An 18,167-nucleotide genomic window follows, 5' to 3' on the forward strand; every position below is an offset into this window, starting at 1 on the left:
TAATCAGGGACCTAAATGAGTTTTTTTCCTACTTCGTGGTGCAAGAAACTAAAATTATACAAAATTTGGATGACTTCACAAATACCCCCAACAAATAAGCTCCTTAAAACAATTTCGTTAAACTAAAGGGACAAATGATAAAAGAAGATGCCTCGTTGGCGCAAATCAACAGCTTCAAGACCCTTCTCGCGTCCTTTCTTTTCCTATTTCCACCGCTTGGTGCCAGTCACTCACTCACTCCCTTCTTCTTCCCCCTTTAGTCTCCCTTTGCTCACTGTACAACAACATTTTTCATCTATCTCTCTTCGGATCTCAATACTTCCGTTTGTAAATTCTGATTCGCTGTATATTTTTTCCTGTTGAGTTTGGGAATCGCTTGAGAAAATGGAGGGAGTCCATGAGAATACGGTGGTAGGGAGTTCTTCACCGCCGCCTTTTCTGAGCAAGACGTATGATATGGTGGATGATCCATCGACAGATTCAGTGGTGTCGTGGAGTAAGAATAACAACAGCTTTGTTGTGTGGAATGTGCCGGAGTTTGCTAGAGATATTTTGCCCAAGTATTTCAAGCACAATAACTTCTCCAGCTTCGTCAGACAGTTGAATACTTACGTTAGTACCTTTTATTTTCTTTGCTCTGGTTTTTACTTCTCTTGATCCTTATGATTGTGTCCGAACTGTTTCCTAAACCCTAAATCACAAGTTTCTTAAAAAGGAAACTAATCAATTTTTTGCAAATTTCCTGTTAGGTTTAAAGTACTAAGATACTTTGTTTTCTCTGTTTGTATGATTTAAATGCTTCTCTGGCTCTTTTTTTTTCCCCCTTTTTTCTTTTCTGAAATTAGTAGGTTAAGCTTCTTATAAATAAATTGAAACTGCTGTTATATTTCTGTCTGAATGGTGTTATCACCAGAATTTTATGTGCAAACTGCAAAGGTTACAGTTTCATCGTGCACCTGTCATTCCTGCAAATTGGAATCGTACTCTGCAAATTTTATGTCTACTTGAACTGATAATGAGTGGGCCTAGCATATATGTAAATAGAAAGTTAGGGGTCATTTTAATCAGTCGTTTAGTTGGCTATTTGGTTATTGCCAGTTTTCTGTGGGAATAGTTGTAGAGTAGTTCCATTTGATAAGTTTATTCCGAGTGTATCTGGAATTGATTTAACAAGGATAAAGGAAATTAGTACTTCTAATTTGAGAAATAATTGCAAAAATGGCACCTCTGATTTAATCTCAATGATTCCAAATTGTGATGGGTCTTTTAGGCATAGACATAGCTCTACCGGGTTCGGCCGAAGCTGTAGGCCATACTCTAGCTCTGCCTGTGCTTTGCGGGGGGAAGCTTAGGATTGATTGAATTGTTCAAGGGGACTATATACCTAACTGGGATGAAAATATTCCTTCGAGTAGGTGTCCCATGCCTTTACCCCCATCAGCGGCTAACCTCCCTTGCCTTGCCACACCGAGTTTAAATGTCTTTAAGTAATAGAACTTGCCACCAAAAAAAAAAAAAAAAAAATTTTAACAGTTACCAGTTTCAAAATAAAAATGTTTTAAGTAATAGATGGATTTCAGGGATTTGTTTGTGACTACGTTTTTGTGGAGTGTAGTTCTGCCACTGCTGTGTATTCTGTCCTTATGTTTAGTTATGATATGGAGTCTCCTTGTGCCCGTTGGGCAACATTAATTCTTTTTATAGTTTGCTTTTCCCCCTTCATCAATCAGGGTTTCAGGAAGGTTGATCCGGACCGCTGGGAATTTGCAAACGAGGGATTTCTTAGAGGCTACAAACACCTATTGAAGAGTATAAGCAGGCGAAAACCCTCTCACTTGCAGGGCCATCAACAAACCACCCCGCAAGTGCAAAATGTATCTGTTGCATCTTGTGTTGAAGTGGGGAAGTTCGGAATGGAGGAAGAGGTGGAAAGGCTTAAAAGAGATAAGGATGTTCTTATGCAGGAGCTGGTTAAGTTGAGACAGCAGCAGCAGGCGACGGATCACCAATTGCAGACTGTTGGGCAGCGTGTCCAATTAATGGAGAAAAGGCAACAACAAATGATGTCATTCCTTGCCAAGGCCATGCAGACCCCTGGCTTTGTAGCCCAACTGGTCCATCAACAGAACGACAATAACAGATGTATTACTGGGAAGAATAAGAAAAGGAGACTTCCTGAGCAGGATGAAGAAAATATTGAATGCAATCCTGTCAATGCTTTGCGAGATGGACAGGTAGTCAGGTATCAACCTTCAATGAATGAGGCTGCAAAAGCATTACTGAGGCAGATTTTGAAAATAAATTCACCTGGGAGGCTGGACAACAAATTTAAGAACACAAATGGCTTTTTGACTAATGATCCCCTCCCGCCTAAAAATGCTCTAGACAGTAGCGGTACATCCAGTCGTATTTCCGGGGTTACCCTCTCAGAAGTACTTTCAACTTCTTCACAGTCTCATCTAATGTCAGATTCAGGATTTCCATTCAACCCTTGTTCTCTCATGTCTGAGACCCAATCTTCCACTACTGTGGTTCCTGGGGAGGCCAAAGTTCATGCATTACCTGAAACTGATGCCCTTAACTCTCACACGGTCCATGATTTGCCTGAATTTTCTCAAGAACAAAGGATTAATAAACATGATACTCTTGGTACAACTGACCTTAAGATGTCGGAGACTGGAATTGTGCCAGATATTGACACAACTCAAGGTATTTTGGATGGCTTAAAGACAGTTGTCCCTGATGGATTTTCGGCAGACACCGATGGCGATATTTTGCTGGATGATATGCCTAAGCTTCCAGCGATTAATGATATTTTCTGGGACCAGATTCTCTCTGCAAGCCCTCTAACTGAGGATACGGATGAGATTGGTTCCCTAGCAGTGGAAGATAGTTTAGAGAAGGAAGACGATTTCCTTGGAGTTCAAGAGAATGATTGGGATAAACTAACGCACATGCATCATCTTACTGAACAGATGGGGCTTCTTTCCTCAGGGGCCCAGATTTGATGATTTCATGTATTTTTTAATACTGCAATGACAGAGGTAAAATCTGCGTCCTCCATTATGACCTTATTGCTATCCTATCAGATTACAGATCCTGCAACTATTAGGGTTGTTTTTCCTCAATTCAATTGCCATACAAATAGGGCTTTTTAGGACCAGTGATTTCACCATCTATCATGTCAGACCTATTGTATGTATGTGTGACTTAACTAAAGGAATTTCACTTTCAGTGTACAGATAGATGTGATTTTCTAACTTTTAACACCATGTTGATATCTTGAAAATTTCTTTTTGATATAATTCTTGTTTCACTTTCAATGTACAGATATATGCGGTTATGTAGACTTGTTAACACCATGTTGATATCTTGAAAATCTCCTCTTGATATAATTCTTGTTTCATTGTGGGGTCTAAAATAATTCATTGATCATATGCCTCAGTATACTGTATTAAATGGGTGTGTCAAAAAAATCGTGAGGTTGGATCAGGTTTCAATACTTCTATTAGTTTATTATTACTCTTATGTTCTACTCCGTCATCTTTATAAGGTAGGGTACTCTCTGCATCACTGTGATACTGCCTTGAACACAACTGCTAAAGTCTGGTGAACTTCTAGAGAGTGTAGAGCATTGAACTTCCCCCGTGTGGTAATATTTTTTTGTCAGGTGGATGTTCTAAACTGGTGGGCATTAACAGCTTGTCTTGAAAGACTGATCTTCACTACTAATGATGTTCTGAGTAATGAAAGGGGGATCCCCACAAGGAAAAAAGGCTGTGCCTGATCTTGTATTAGTTTGATGCATTTTATTCCGACTCTTTGTATGTATATTATGTGGCACAGTGGGTTAGTTAAAAAAGAATGCTAAAATGTTGTTTACTTAATAAGAAAGTGAAAAGGGATGCAAAGAAATTGTTGCAGGGGATCTGTATGTAACTTTTGCTGTTTATATAATGCAATGATTTCAATGAAGATGAAGCTCGATGAATGAAAGGCTTGTTTTTCTTTCAAACATATTGAATTGTCTGCTATCGTGAGGCTTGTATTCAATGCAGTGGTTGTTTCAAGCAGCGTCTCGCACTAATAGATGATCCTCTTTTCAGCATATTAGGAGAACTTGTTCCCTATCTATGTTTCTTATTGTTGGGTTGATGTTGATAGTTCTCTGAATGGCCAAAACATTTGTGGTGGTTTCGAGGTGGCAGCATCTACTTTGGTTTCTACTCGTTAACAGAAAAATAACTTCTTCTAAGGGGGTGAAAATGGGTCCTTGAGGTCCATTCAAACTTCTCTCGTTCGCTTTTTTAGCAGTGGAATTGAAGAAATTTAACTTTAGATTAAGCAACTCATGATTAGACTGGTTCCAAAGTTATCCTGTTCCTTTTTAATCCCTTTTTGAAAAACAAAAAAGTTCTTTTTTCCTTTTAGCTGCCGGGTAGGGTAAAGCATGTTAGACTGATTGTTCTTATTAAGTTTATAGCTGTTGACGTGATGCTGGTCAAGTTCTCACTGAGGTAGAGACTGTACTGTTAGATGTTTTGAGGGCCTATATGTCATGTTTGAAAATAAAATTCAGTTTGAGATGAAAGAGCTCCTTTTCTATCACGACTGGACGAAGACTCCTTTTCTATCACGACTGGACGAAGACTAAATATATTTGATGACTTATATTTTCTGTATGACAATAGAATCCTTCATCAAATAATATCGGGATTGAGATGTGTCAACTATCTTACATGATCAAAGTAGAAAAGTAGATCAGGCATATATATTTGGTTCACCCGCTATGGTCATTCGTATTGCATCATTATCTAGTTCAAGTTCCAGCCTGTGCTTAAATGGCTTTATTTTATTTTTTTCTTTCACTAAATCAGGTTGGGGGGGGGGGGGGGGGGAATTTGGACCTGATTAGTAGAGCAAGTGAGCACCTCTAGTCTCGAGAGAAGGAAGAGAGTCCCTACTGTAGTAAACCTTACCATAGGCAGGAATTTGTATCCTCTTGCCTCTTGACCTAGTCTTCCAAAAGAAGGAAGATTGTCAAAATAAACTTGGAACTTTTGGGTTTTTGATGCCAGGCAAGTTTGTGAGCAGCTATAGGTAGGAGAAGCTTGGATGATGTTTGGACAGTTATTTTGGATAATTTAGTGCCTTCACTACGTTTAGTGATCAATGAAGTTAGTAATTCCGGGAGGGGTAAGAGGAGCTCAGATAAGCTCGATGATTGGCTTGATAAAGGAAGCTTAAATTAGTGATAGAATAAGCATTAAAGCTTGGTTCTGATAGCATGTGAAAGACCATGAGCATCTAACCCAAAATTGTGCGGTAATGAATAAAGTGGTTCAACACATCGTAATTTCCTTTGAAAATTCTTGCACGACGACTTAGGAATATTGTAACTTCTAACAAAGGTTTATATTCCCTGCTTCATCGTTCTAATAGTAAATGTTATTTTGCTCCAGCTCAAAAATTAAGAGTTGATCACTCCTTTTTTGGAAAAAAGAAAAAGAAAAGAGGAAGTTGCCTTATGCCTTGAGGTTTACGTCTTTTAGTTTCTACAGTGACATCTTTTGTTCGTCATGGTTCTGTCATCTAGCAAAAAAGAAAGCCTTTTTCAGACGTCTTTGAGTTGTATTTTGCAATTTTGTGGAGGTCATTTGGCTTGACGGCCAAGATAGATACATAATTTACTTTCCATATTGATGTAATTGATAGATTGACACTTGAGTTTTCTATTTGAACACAAAGGATATACTAGTATTCATTGTGATGTAGAAATGTTGTTGACTCTATTAATTCCATTATTAACTATTTGCTCTTTTTCAAACGTCTTTGCCTTGTATTTTGCAATTTTGTGGAGTTCGTTTGGCATAATGGCCAAGATAGATGCACATTACGCTCCTATATTGATGTAATCGATAGATAAGCACTTAAGCTTTCTATTTGAACACAAAGGATACACTAATATTCAGGCCTATGCTCCCAACTCTCAAGTTAAACATCGATAATGCTGTAGTTGTTTATTGTCTAATTATAATGGTATAAACTATAAATAATATGAGTTCATGACACAGGCATTTAAGTCTTTTGAGCTGAGCCTTAAAGATTTTTACCATTAAATTCATTAAATAGAATTATGGGTCTTTGTTTATTATCTGTTGTAATTTTAGCGAATATTTACATGTAAATTTATGCACCTCGCTAAAAGTATTGGATTTAGATGAATTATTGACGTGCTACATCCGCAGTTACATATAGTTCTTTGCAGAATTATTCCAAAAGTACCTGGCTTTTGGGATGGTTGGGGGCGAGGATGGAGCTACACTTTGGTAATGTGGTTCATAGTTACTTGTTCTTATGTTCTGAGTTGCATGTCTCAGCCGGTTTCGACTGATTTTTTTTTTTTTAATTTTTTGGGGTATCCTACAAAAGGGAAAATCTTTCCTATCCCCATCGATTTCGGATTAAAAAGGTGTGAAAATTTATCTTTATAAAGAATGTGTTCCGAAATGTGAAATGGCAGAGAAAAAATATCACATATAGGATATCTATAAAGCTCCTTTTTTCTTTTATCAAAAAAGGAGATTAGTTCCTTTTTTTTCCAAAGAACCAAACAATCGTAAGTCAAAAAACTTTCTTATTCAACATATAACCAACCCTGCACAATATGAGCATAAAACAAAAAACTATCCTTCTGACAGTAACTTGTTTCTTCAAGAAATAAGAGGTTTGGACATAATTTGAAATTATGATATGAAATAGTGATTTGAAATCATGATAATCTGAAATTAAAGTTTTGTTTGGACATGCGACTTGAATTTTTTAAGTTATATTTTTTGCAATAGACATAAAAACTCATAAGTTGTAAAAACCGTCAAATTTTTTAAATTCTTATACAATTTTAATAAATGAGCAAATTATAGTTTATAACAAAATTAGTACCAACATCAAGTGAAATTTTAGTTCAACAAAAAGGAAAATTGAACATGAGTTGTACAAGTAAATGCAATTGGTAAATGATTGATAAGAGCAAATTTGTTATAAATATATTACCACCTTGCAGGTCTTTTAATATTACATATAAATGGTTAATAAACATAGTTGATAATTATATCTACTAATTTATGGGTCTTTTTTCATAAAATATAAACTTATGAGTTAAGTTTTACATTTAAAATAATTTGATATCATGATTTGGGTGGAGAATTTGGAATTTAAAGTCATGATATAAAATTAAAATTAAAAATTTGTGTAAATTGTATAAATAAATATTAATTTAAATTTAAAATATAAAATCATGATTTCATATCCCACAGCCAAACGCCTACTAAATATTGGGGGCGGAAAAAGGAAGAAGAGTACGCCGTTTTCATTTCCTTTCTGCAAGGACTTATTAAAAAGGAAAAAAAGCTACTTTCAGTTCAGGAGTACAATTTATAAAAAGTCTGGGTGCAAAAGCAACAAAAAAATCTCATAACCTCGGAAACGAAAACAGCGTGTCCATTTGCCCATTTATCCCTCTCGCACGTCACACGACGTTGACGTTTTGAAGTGTACCCTTTTCTCCCGACGGCTAGTAAACCTCTCTATATCCTAGAGCACAAAACAACTTCCCTTATTTTCCTTCTTATTATACCATACATACATCCCCTCAATTTCTACTTCATTTATTTGCTTCAAATAACTGAATACTGCTATTGTGATTTGATGTCGGTGAGTAGTTCATTATCTCTCGTTTTTTGTTTTTCAGTTGCGAATCAATTTGATCTGTTTAATTACTGTTATATTTGATTCGGTTTGTTTTGTTTGAATTCATTTTTAGTTTATTAGTACGGTAATGAGTTTGTAATTGTTCTCGATTTAAATGACCTAGATTTTGCTTCTTCAAATGAAGTCAGCAGTTCTATGATACCCTAGATAACTAGACCTATATAAATCTGTAAGAAAGTTTGTGACAATGTAGCGCTTATCACCGTAATTTTTTTGCTATCACTATAGATCTTATATAACATAGTTGTATATTTAGATTCTTGTTGTTTTCGAGCAATTAACTAATCGTAGTAGCTGATTTGGTATGTGAGTGCCTTTTGTGGTCGATTAAAATGCTTTTGGAAGATTATTACTCCTACCTTCTGTACTTTTAGGAGTTACATTAGAAATGTCGAATTAAATGCTTTTGGAAGATTATTACCTTCCTTTATAAAAAAAAATGTTTTTGGAAGATTCCAGACCATTAGTCTCATTTGCTACCGGAGACGGGACTGGAGTTATTGATAAGTGAAAAATAATGAGGTCCTTTATTGGACTTGAGTAGACTTGAGGACCAAGTGTATTTGGGAATATTCTGAGATGTTTTTCTCCCTCATATTTTTGTGCTTTTAGTAACTAATGATGTTCTCCGTGGCCTCAGTTTTTTTTATTACGAGTCATTGCTTCTGTAGAATGATTAATGCACAAAGAAGTTCATTTTCTAAAAGGAAGGCATTATCTGGGACCGAATGATTAAGCTGAATATTTTATGAGAAGAGAAAACTTCAATATCCTATTCCTTAGTGTGGCCAATTATCCACAGAGTTTTGAGCCGTGATGCCACGGGCCCACTGGGATTTCTCAGTTATAAGAAAAAAAAAAATATCCTGTGTCCTAACGGATTTTGATAATATGTGGTAATGTCCATCGTACACTCTAAGAAGCTTTTGTGTAAATAACTCCATTCCTCACGCTTTTCTCTTCCTTACGGGTAAATCCATATGTGAGAAAATTCTTGCTTAATGTTGTCAAAGTTGCAGGATACTCAACTAACCTTCCCAAAAGGAAAAAAGGGAAAACCAACACACATGATGCATGACCTTTTCCCTTATGTCGTCAAGTCATATTAATCCTTTCTAGTATTCATCATAATAGGCGAAAACAGTGAAAGTGAGCAATGTCTCTCTGGGTGCATCGGAGCAAGATATCAAGGAGTTCTTTTCATTCTCTGGGGATATTGACTATGTTGAGATGATGAGGTTAGTGTTGGTAATAGAAAATATTTTCATTTTTCTCTCCTCCTCTTGTCTGCTTTCAATCTACGCGTGTTTTCAGATCAGGGAAAACCTGCCTCTTGAGAAAATGAAAGCAGTTAATATAATGTTAGCTCCTTTTTGGTTTCTTTTATGGCTTTATGCAAGTTACTTTTCTGGCTATTGTAGTGAGAATGAGCGATCTCAAATTGCGTATGTCACATTCAAGGATCCCCAGGGTGCAGAAACTGCTGTTCTTCTTTCTGTAAGTTTACTTTTCTTGTCCTTTGGAGTCCTATGTAAAATCTCTATTGTATACCTGTAATATTTTTTTCTAGTTCAAGTCTTACATATTTGATGCAGAAAATGCTTGTAAGTTTCTTAATGAATGATTGATTTTAGGGCTGTAAAATATATATTGTCATTTGAATTTCGTTGTGTCCATTGAGTGCATTTCCATAAAAGACAACGCGTTCCTGATTATAATCTGTAAGCATCCTTTATCAGAAGTGATAGAAGCCCCTTATTTGTTTTCTAATTTATTCTCTTCACTATTTGTCTCTGCATATATTTTGTCTATGAGGTTTGTTGTTTCATCGAATGAGACAATGACAAGCAAATTGAGGTTCTTGTTAGAAGATTGTTGAAACAGTTGCTTCACTGGGTTGGTGTTTTCAGTTATCTTTTGAGTCTTGTATGTAGTATCTAGAATTTTTGGCTTTTGTAGTTTGTGCTTTTGGTCCATCCTTGGTGTTCTGTTTCATTTTCTTTTCACTGCTGGCCCATAATTTTCATTTACACCAAGGATAGGTTTGCATGTTGATTAATACTAGAGGTGTTTCCCTGCACAGTGTGTTGCTGGTAATAAATTTGCTCTGCCCTTTAATACCTGTTAGGCTCTTTCTTTCTATAGCTAAAGTAAAATTTTAAGTGGCAGCCACTATAAACTTGTAAGACCGTTAGAAAACTAGATACCGTTAGCGTTAATCCGTCCATGTAATACTTAGCACCGCCATTGATCATTTATATTTCAGCTTATATGTTGGAGCCTTCGTATCAGTACAGAAGTCGGAAAGAGGCATCTGATTGGCTTTGTAGTTTGTGCTTCGTATCGTTTGATGTTGTGTTCCATGATACAGACAATCATTTGACTGTTCGAAAATTTTCACTTTTAAAATGCATGAGCATGTTGAAAATTGCATCTCTTTTGAGAGGAGGCAGTGGAAGAGGGGGATGTGAAGTTATCCTCAAATTCATCTTCGGATTTTAGGTGTCAGTTTTCATTATTTTATACCCCTTCTCTCTTCTGTCGTTCGCTTATGTGCTATTGAAGGATTAGGGGAATGATCCCCTCCAGTTCTCTTTCTTTTGCGTAACCCTAGATGGCACAATTGGTAACTGCTAGCCCAAAAGTTGTTGAAAGTCTTGAAGCACACCAGTTCTGCCAGAGAATTGTGCGAACCAAAAAGGAAGAACTGATTTGAGGCAACCCTATGCCCAGCTGATGTATATGTGGCCTTTTCGCTCTGCCATTTGATGGCATTTAAGTTTTGTACCGAGTCACTGTAGCTATGTTTTTTCAAAAGGGTTCTAGGAGGAAAATGCTTCAGAAGAAAGTCTAGGGAGGAAATTGTAGTTAAGAAGCTATGCAGCATGGTAGTGATACAGATAAACTGCATTTAGAAAATTGCAGTTGATTGTTCAGTTAGCTTGCATTTACGCTTTGATTTGAAGGATGAAGGTTTAGCTTCCGTATTTTTGCATTTTTTTGTTTTGTTTTGTTTTGTTTTTGTGTGTGTTTAAACTGATAAGCTCATCCGTGGTTTCCAGGGAGCAACAATTGTTGATCAGTCTGTCACAATAGCCCTTGAACCTGACTACGAGCTGCCTCCTTCAGCTCCAGTGCCAATCAAGGTCTGTATAATTTATACAGACATTCTGGATTTTATCTACTGTCTGGTAGTCCCTAACATGGTGTATGCCTCTTATATATACACACAGGAAACCGAGATTGCTAATGCAGCTGGTGGTGGATCTGCTATTCAAAAGGCAGAAGATGTTGTGAGCAGCATGTTGGCAAAAGGCTTCATCTTGGGCAAGGATGCAGTTAACAAAGCCAAAACATTTGATGAGAAACACCAGTTCATATCCACTGCCTCAGCCAAAGTTGCTTCTTTAGACCAAAAAATTGGCCTCAGTGAGAAAATCAATATGGGAGCAACAGTCTTGAATGACAAAGCGAAAGAAATGGACCAGAAATTCCAAGTTACTGAAAAAACAAAATCAGCTTTTGCAGCTGCTGAGCAGACAGTTAGCAACGCTGGATCTGCCATCATGAAGAACAGATATATTTTGACAGGGACATCTTGGGTTACTGGTGCTTTCAATAAGGTCACCAAGGCTGCAGGGGAAGTGGGCCAGAAGACGAAGGAAAAGATGACAGAAGAGGAACAGGCAAGAAATTCAGCAGCAGGTTATGTGCCTATACATGCTTTTACAGAGTCCCCAAAACCGTCGAAGACCGAGGAACCCACCAAGCCATCTTCACCTAAGGGTCTAATTCTCTAAGCTTATGCAAAAATATTTGATAAAACTATTTGCTATTCCGCTTGTCTGATCTTTTAGCTGGTCATTGCGTTATGGTTAGATACTTAGATATGCTAGTTATATGAAAAACGTCCTTGTAAGTTTGATGCATAGAACAATAGTTGCTGGACCATTGAGTTCTTGTCAAATTCTCGTCTTTGTCAAATATTTGCCTTTGGGTTGGTAATTTGGCTTTTGGAAGTAGAACTGCTGAACATAGCGGATAAAGAATATTTTTTAGTTAAACAGGAAAGGGGTCGGAGACGTCCTATCATCATCACATCATTGTTATCTTTTACGTTGGTTCTGATTTTAGTTTATATTCGGAAAACCTTTTTAGTAAACGTTTTTGAAAACATGTTTTGCGAGTGGGGTGGGTAGAGGATGTTTGAACTTAAAAGAGAAAATGTGTCTGGATCACAGGATTTGAGTGGTTTGCTGTAGATCTCTGTTTCATCCTTCCCAATGCATTTCATTTCTGTAATGATGAGTTATGCTACAAAAGCTTACCTACCAAAAGAAAAAACAATAAACAAAAACAAAATAAAGTGGGGCAAAATTTGAAAAAAAAAATTGAACTATGAACTCGTATTGGAACATTCCCATCTATTCCCAGCAGACAGCTTTGTTGATTGAAATGAGTTCTTGTCCTAGTCCAGTCTCTTTTTCTTTCACCTGCATGGTTAATTTTCGAAATATTCAATTCATCAATCAACTTTTGCCAAAAAAAATCAGCAATTCATCTATCAACCATCAGATATGAACTAATGATTACGGGTAAAGCTTGAAGATGACTAGTTTTTGCAACTCTGAATAGATCAGATGAAGAGTCCAACGACTTTTTGGAAAGAAAAAAAAAACAAAGAGTCGAACAACCGCCGTCGAGAACAGCTTCACACATATTAGTGAAGTGCACCCAGAAATGTGAACTTCGGAGGACTCGTGCCTCCGACAAATTAGAAATTCTACACCACGCATTGCATGCAAACTTTTGTTCAAAGAGAGTCGAATAACACCTCTTCATCGGAGAATACAATGCATACAGAAACCCCAAATTTACGATGGGTGTATAATTTATGTGTAAAAATTTACTAAAATTACAATAAATAGTAGATATGAAACCTGACTTAAGAAATATAATGGTTTAATGTTAAAAAATTTAAAAAGTTGAATCCCTAAAGTTTAAATGCTAGATTTGCCTCTGAATGCATAAATAGGTCCAAAATTTCTTCTGTATACTGTACATACTATGTCTTGAATCTGCTTGATTTCTTTGTATGTTTACTTCTTTATATAATAAATCCCTTAGGGAAAATCCTGATATTCCCGACTAATTGCATTATTTCCTAAAAGCCAATACTCATGTCTTTCATTTTTTCCTGAAAAGATCTAACTAGATAGCAGTGGCCATGAGACCAACCCAAAGTTATGGCGACGAAGCTAATGCAATCCGAATTAGTGGCCGACTTAGAATTTTAATCAAGCGGGTTCAAATATATTGAAACCTTAAATATGATAGTCGGCAATAGAAATTACAGTATTTCTTTTGTGCTACCCTTGAAATTTAATACTTTGATCGATGTCTTATGTGATAAGAATGTGCCACTAGACGTAAAGCTAAACTTTATAAAGTAGTTGTTAAACCAGGTATGTTGCATTAGCCGGTCAAGAACTCACACGTTCAGGAGATGGAAGTAGTGGAAATGAGGATGTTGAGGTGAATGTATGGGCATACTAGGAGATATAGGATTAGGAACGAAGATATTTGGGACCAGTTAGGAGTGCTTCGTGTTCACTAATTGCCCCATAAGGACAATACTTGTATCTTTAGAACATCCAACAACAACGAGGGCTATCAATTTTCCAATGCCATTTTAATTGCCAAAGACTTGAACAAACTCTAGTACTATAAGCTAAAATTAATCAAAAAAGGAATCAAACGCACATAAAACTACCAAAAACACCACAAACCAGAAACAAAAAGGCTTACATTTTTCATGTCCAGGAATTATCAAACGCAGCAGAAGTCATAGCCTGAGCAAACTCCTCAAAACTAATACAACCATCACCATCCCTATCAGCTTCCTTTATCATCCCAGTCAACTCCTCTTGTGTAAGCGCATGCCCTAACTTCGCCATTGAATGAGCCAACTCCGCAGCCGTAATCAAACCATTTCCATCTCTATCAAACATCTGAAATATCTTCTTCAATTGTTCCTCCGAATACGGACATTTCGCTGGTATAAGTTCCGGTGCTACCAAAGCCACAAACTCCGAAAACTCAATCAAACCATTGCTATTTCTATCCGCCTTTTGGATTAAATCCTCTAATTGATCATTACTAGGTTTTAAACCTAAGGATCGGAGTAATGATCCGAGTTCAAGCTGCGTTAAGCTTCCGTCGTTGTTCCGATCAAATGATCGGAATATCTCACGAAGCTCCGCTATTTGATCATCGTCAAGCCTTGCATCTCCGCTCATGATCTCTAAACTCTCTCTTGTTTAATAACAGAATCGTGTTTCGATTATCGAGCCTTTCAAAACGATCTTAATGATATTAATTCCAATTGCTTTGAGAATTGGTAATTAGAAGCATAAAACCTCTGCTAAAATTATTCAACAAAATTTGGGGGAACTTTGAGAAAAAATCGGATCTCTGAATTGATCAAATCATACAAATGATGAAGAACGTAACCGAAGGTATGTAACGCGTGTATATTTTAATTCCTTTTTTAATTTTAATTTTGTGATGGAAATCACTGTCTGCATTTGATGATTGGGGAGTTTCAGATAAGGAAAGAGAAACCGTCAACTCATCCCTTGCCTCTGTTTTCAAAATTTAAAAAAGTTAGTTGAGCTTATCACGCGGATCCTCACTCGGTCACTCCTAACCCGCCACCCGTCTTTCTTTTTTTTCTTTCTCTTTCAAAGTGAAATTTATATTCGTTTCAATTTATGCGAAGGAGTCGGGATATGATGGTCAAAATACTTAATTTTGATTATGAATTTGGTTACGGATTTGTTTTTAAAAATAAAATATATATATTCGAAAACTACGAGAAAAATATTATAAGTCAACATAGTTAATGATTCAAAAAATTTAAACAAAGCTAGAGAAAATTGCAGTGAAAAAAAGAATTATTTGACTTTCCAAACAGTAATCCTTCACATAAAATGGACACATAATTTGAGAGAAAAATATCTTTAGAATTTATAGGGAAAAACAAATCATATATATTTACACACTTAATCCAGATTATATGTTTTTAAAAATATATCAAGTGAGAATTAATCCTTATTCTTCTAAGTAAATAATTTTGCTTTCAATCAAGTGCACCAATAAGAATGAGCTCAAAAGAGAAAAACATAAAGCTATGATAATGATGAATCTTATTGTTTGAAAATCGATAAGAATGAGCTCAAAAAAGAAAAACATAAAGCTATGATAATGATGAATCTTATTGTTTGAAGATCGATTTCGATTATTGAATACCGTTATTTTTATTTTTTATTTTGAGCCACTTACATTATACTTATATAGACCATACTAGTGGCATTTGGCCCATGCTAAGTCCGGACCTAAAAAGTTAAATTTATATAAAAAAAAAATCATAGATGTAGTCTAAACTTTAGATTTATTTATACTTGAATGTCAAAAAACATAATGACCAATATTATATTGTGGTAACATAACATCTTTGTCATGAGTGGGCACAAATTTGAACACAATCCAGTATGGAAGAGAAAAGGTGAAGCCGCAGGGCAATTAGGAAAGTCATGAAAAAAGGTGATTCGATCGTTTTAGAGGTAGAGACTTCTTTATAAAGATGAAACCATGAAAAGATATACTGGGAAGAAGTTCAAGAAAACTAAAGAGTTAACAATTTCACGCTCGTTAACTTGAAAAAGTGAACCTATCTAACTTCATCTCTACTTAATAAGTTTTGCTAGAATTGAAGTTCTTTTTGAATCCCACAATATTAAACATTTTGTACATAAAAATATAATAATTAAAATGTTTTTATTATACATTATATCATGCAAAACTATGCATCCAACGAAAGTCAAACTTTGTACTAATATATACTCCTTCCGTTTCAATTCATGTGAAAGTGTTTGACCGAGTAATATTTTTTTTTTAAAAGAATACTTTTGAAATTTATAGTCTAAATAAGCCATAAAAATTTGTGTAGATATAAATCATTTCATTAAGCATAAAATGGGAAGTTTGAAGTTAAATTGTAACTAAATATGGAAAAATATTATGTCTTTTTCTGGACTAACTAAAATGGAAAGATTGTCGCATAAATTGAGACGGAGAAAGTATTAGGTTAAATCTTAATATTATCTTTTGTATTTAAATTTTTTTGGCTCTTATATTATCACAATGACCGCACATAAAGCAAAAGTTATCATGAAATATGGCAATTTTAATAGTTTCTCAAAACGTATCAAGTAAGCCTTTGAATTAATTTATAATAATCATTTACATAAATTATATATCCAAACAGTGGAAGGATGTCTTAATAAGTTTTGTTCGTTCAACTTTGGCAACTTACCCAGATATGACCCAGAGAGAGTTCTTCCATCAAATAGAACTTATAAATGAAATACGTCTGTTTTTTTTTGGTAAGCTTATAAATGAAATACGTCAGTTTATCTACGTGATAAATTAGTGACTAAATTTCAGGTACGTGTGGCGCAAAGGAGGGTAGGAGTTTGGAGACTGATAGCCTGTTTGGCCAATTTTTTTAAATTAGTTAATTTTGAAAAGTGTTTTTCTTTAAAAATGCTTTTTAAAATGTACTTTTGGTGAGAAACAGTCTGTATTGGGCTAATCAATTTGAAAAATACTTTTGAACAACAATTAGTGTTTGGTCAAGCTTTTAAAAAGTATTTCTAAGTTTATTTTCTTAAACATGCTTTTTCAAAACGTACTTTTAGAGATAAACTACATTTTTACCCGCATAATAAAAAAAACTACTTCTTCTTAATAGTGTCCAATTCTTAAGAAACATCTAATACTCCCTCCGTCTCAAAATATTTATCGCATTTTTTATTTACAAGCCCATTAAGAAAGCATTTATAAGGGTAGCATTTTAACTATTTTACCCTCTTAACATATTTCATCATGTTCTCTCTCGTTAATAAATATTTACTCCATTAATGATGAAATCTCTTAAATGTTGGTAGGTGAACTCACAAAATCAGCCCATTGATGTAATTAATACAAGGGATCAAATGAGAAAAAAACTACTTAATTTTATCTTGGGTAAATAAAACGATAAATATTTTGAGACAAGTGTTTTTAGTAAGGACGGCAAATATTTTGAGACGGAGGGAGTAATGAATAAAGATAATTTAGTAAATTATACCTTGTATTTATTATTTTCTCTTAATAAGCATGAAATGAGCTAAAACGACACTTATTTTAGGACAGATGGAGTAACTTGGTTTCTTTTTATTTTTGTTGTTTTTTTTGCTTAGACCGTGTATTTTGTTGGATGATTTGATTAACATAATAAAATAGTCACTGGGACCTACCCAGTGATCTTGATTTTTTTTTTTTTAAATAAAAATAAATCATATAGGGGCAACGTAAAAGAGAAACAACACAAAATCTTAAATTGGTACAACACGTGTCACTCCGTAACTGTGAGATGCAAAAGAGCTTAGAAAGGGTTGACTTTTCGTAACTATTCAAAAGGTCTTATTAGCTCAACAGAGAGGACGCTTCCCAAGAAAACTAAGTTTAGGAAATTCCGAAAATAGGTCTGTGAGGACGAGGGAAAGCACTTTATTCTCGCAACACTTAATTTCAAGACAGATGGAGTAATATTAAATCATATAGGGGCAACATAAAAGAGAAACAACACAAAATCTTAAATTGGTACAACACGTGTCACTCCCTAACTGTGAGATGCAAAGGAGCTTAGAAAGGGTTGACTTTTCGTAATTATTCAAAAGGTCTTATTAGCTCAACAGAGAGGACACTTCCCAAGAAAACTAAGTTTAGGAAATTCCGAAAATAGATCTGTGAGGACGACGAAAAGCACTTTATTCTCGCTACTTCTATATATTAGTAATATACTTGGCCTTTGTCATTTGCTTTAACTATATTTATACACATCATTTATTAGTTTTTTTTATAAAAATTTTATTTCAAAGGCAGAGAGTAAAAGCCATTTCCCTCTTCACTCTGCTCTTGCCATGTCCACTTTCTTCTCTGCTCTCTTTCAACTTCTACTTCTCCTCCATTTCATCATCTTTGAACCCCACAAAATATTTACCAGTTTTTAAATAATGTTTATCCCCTCAACACACAAAAAAAAAAAAAAAAAAAAAAAACAACACCACGCACACCCACCCTAGAATCAAGAATGTTGTTTGAGAATTTGTTGTTTGTTCTTTATGGATCAAAGTAGATCGATAGTACCAATATGAAGAAAGCTTTAGAACTAGAAAGTATCTCATTGTATTACTCTACAAAATGAATTAAAATTATTTTTCAACAACTACAAATACAGAGAATTTTTCGATACAACATTTTTTTAAGCTACTACAAGCCTCAAAATACTT

At 35.1% G+C, this 18,167-nt stretch overlaps 3 protein-coding genes across 7 annotated transcripts; 2 read left to right on the forward strand and 1 right to left on the reverse strand.

Annotated features, from left to right (window-relative positions):
* Positions 1-295: 295 nt before the first annotated feature.
* Positions 296-3,975, forward strand: LOC132056257 (heat stress transcription factor A-1b). 4 transcript variants are annotated; one of them, XM_059448363.1, is made up of 3 exons: positions 296-612; positions 1,731-3,044; positions 3,331-3,975. In XM_059448363.1, exons 1-2 carry the CDS (start codon positions 385-387, stop codon positions 3,006-3,008), a joined length of 1,506 nt encoding a protein of 501 aa, XP_059304346.1. In that variant the 5' UTR covers positions 296-384; the 3' UTR covers positions 3,009-3,044; positions 3,331-3,975. The 4 variants fall into 4 exon arrangements, with proteins under 4 accessions (XP_059304346.1, XP_059304349.1, XP_059304350.1 ...); XM_059448366.1 differs by having other exon boundaries at positions 3,554-3,975; XM_059448367.1 differs by having other exon boundaries at positions 3,558-3,975.
* Positions 3,976-7,493: 3,518 nt separating this feature from the next.
* Positions 7,494-11,775, forward strand: LOC132056258 (binding partner of ACD11 1). 2 transcript variants are annotated; one of them, XM_059448368.1, is made up of 5 exons: positions 7,494-7,713; positions 8,905-9,008; positions 9,192-9,267; positions 10,833-10,916; positions 11,004-11,775. In XM_059448368.1, exons 1-5 carry the CDS (start codon positions 7,708-7,710, stop codon positions 11,568-11,570), a joined length of 837 nt encoding a protein of 278 aa, XP_059304351.1. In that variant the 5' UTR covers positions 7,494-7,707; the 3' UTR covers positions 11,571-11,775. The 2 variants fall into 2 exon arrangements, with proteins under 2 accessions (XP_059304351.1, XP_059304352.1); XM_059448369.1 differs by having other exon boundaries at positions 7,494-7,699; positions 8,890-9,008.
* A 264-nt stretch (positions 11,776-12,039) lies between these two features.
* LOC132056259 (probable calcium-binding protein CML18) lies at positions 12,040-14,081 on the reverse strand. Its single transcript, XM_059448370.1, has 2 exons — positions 13,579-14,081; positions 12,040-12,263 (listed from the first exon to the last, which is right to left on the reverse strand). The coding sequence occupies exon 1, from the start codon at positions 14,067-14,069 to the stop codon at positions 13,584-13,586; it is 486 nt and encodes a 161-aa protein (XP_059304353.1). The 5' UTR covers positions 14,070-14,081; the 3' UTR covers positions 12,040-12,263; positions 13,579-13,583.
* Between the last annotated feature and the right edge of the window lie 4,086 nt (positions 14,082-18,167).

This window comes from Lycium ferocissimum, chromosome 5, assembly GCF_029784015.1.
Source record: "Lycium ferocissimum isolate CSIRO_LF1 chromosome 5, AGI_CSIRO_Lferr_CH_V1, whole genome shotgun sequence".
In the NCBI taxonomy this organism is placed as follows: Eukaryota; Viridiplantae; Streptophyta; class Magnoliopsida; order Solanales; family Solanaceae; genus Lycium; species Lycium ferocissimum.

Bases quoted from the DNA above. Each gene is read 5' to 3' on its own strand.
- LOC132056257 (XM_059448363.1), top strand. From the start codon at position 385: ATGGAGGGAGTCCATGAGAATACGGTGGTAGGGAGTTCTTCACCGCCG. The intron at 613-1,730 runs GTTAGTACCTTT...TTCATCAATCAG, and splicing joins TCAGACAGTTGAATACTTAC to GGTTTCAGGAAGGTTGATCC.
- LOC132056258 (XM_059448368.1), top strand. The intron at 9,268-10,832 runs GTAAGTTTACTT...CGTGGTTTCCAG, and splicing joins AAACTGCTGTTCTTCTTTCT to GGAGCAACAATTGTTGATCA. The intron at 10,917-11,003 runs GTCTGTATAATT...ATATACACACAG, and splicing joins CAGCTCCAGTGCCAATCAAG to GAAACCGAGATTGCTAATGC.
- LOC132056259 (XM_059448370.1), bottom strand. From the start codon at position 14,069: ATGAGCGGAGATGCAAGGCTTGACGATGATCAAATAGCGGAGCTTCGT.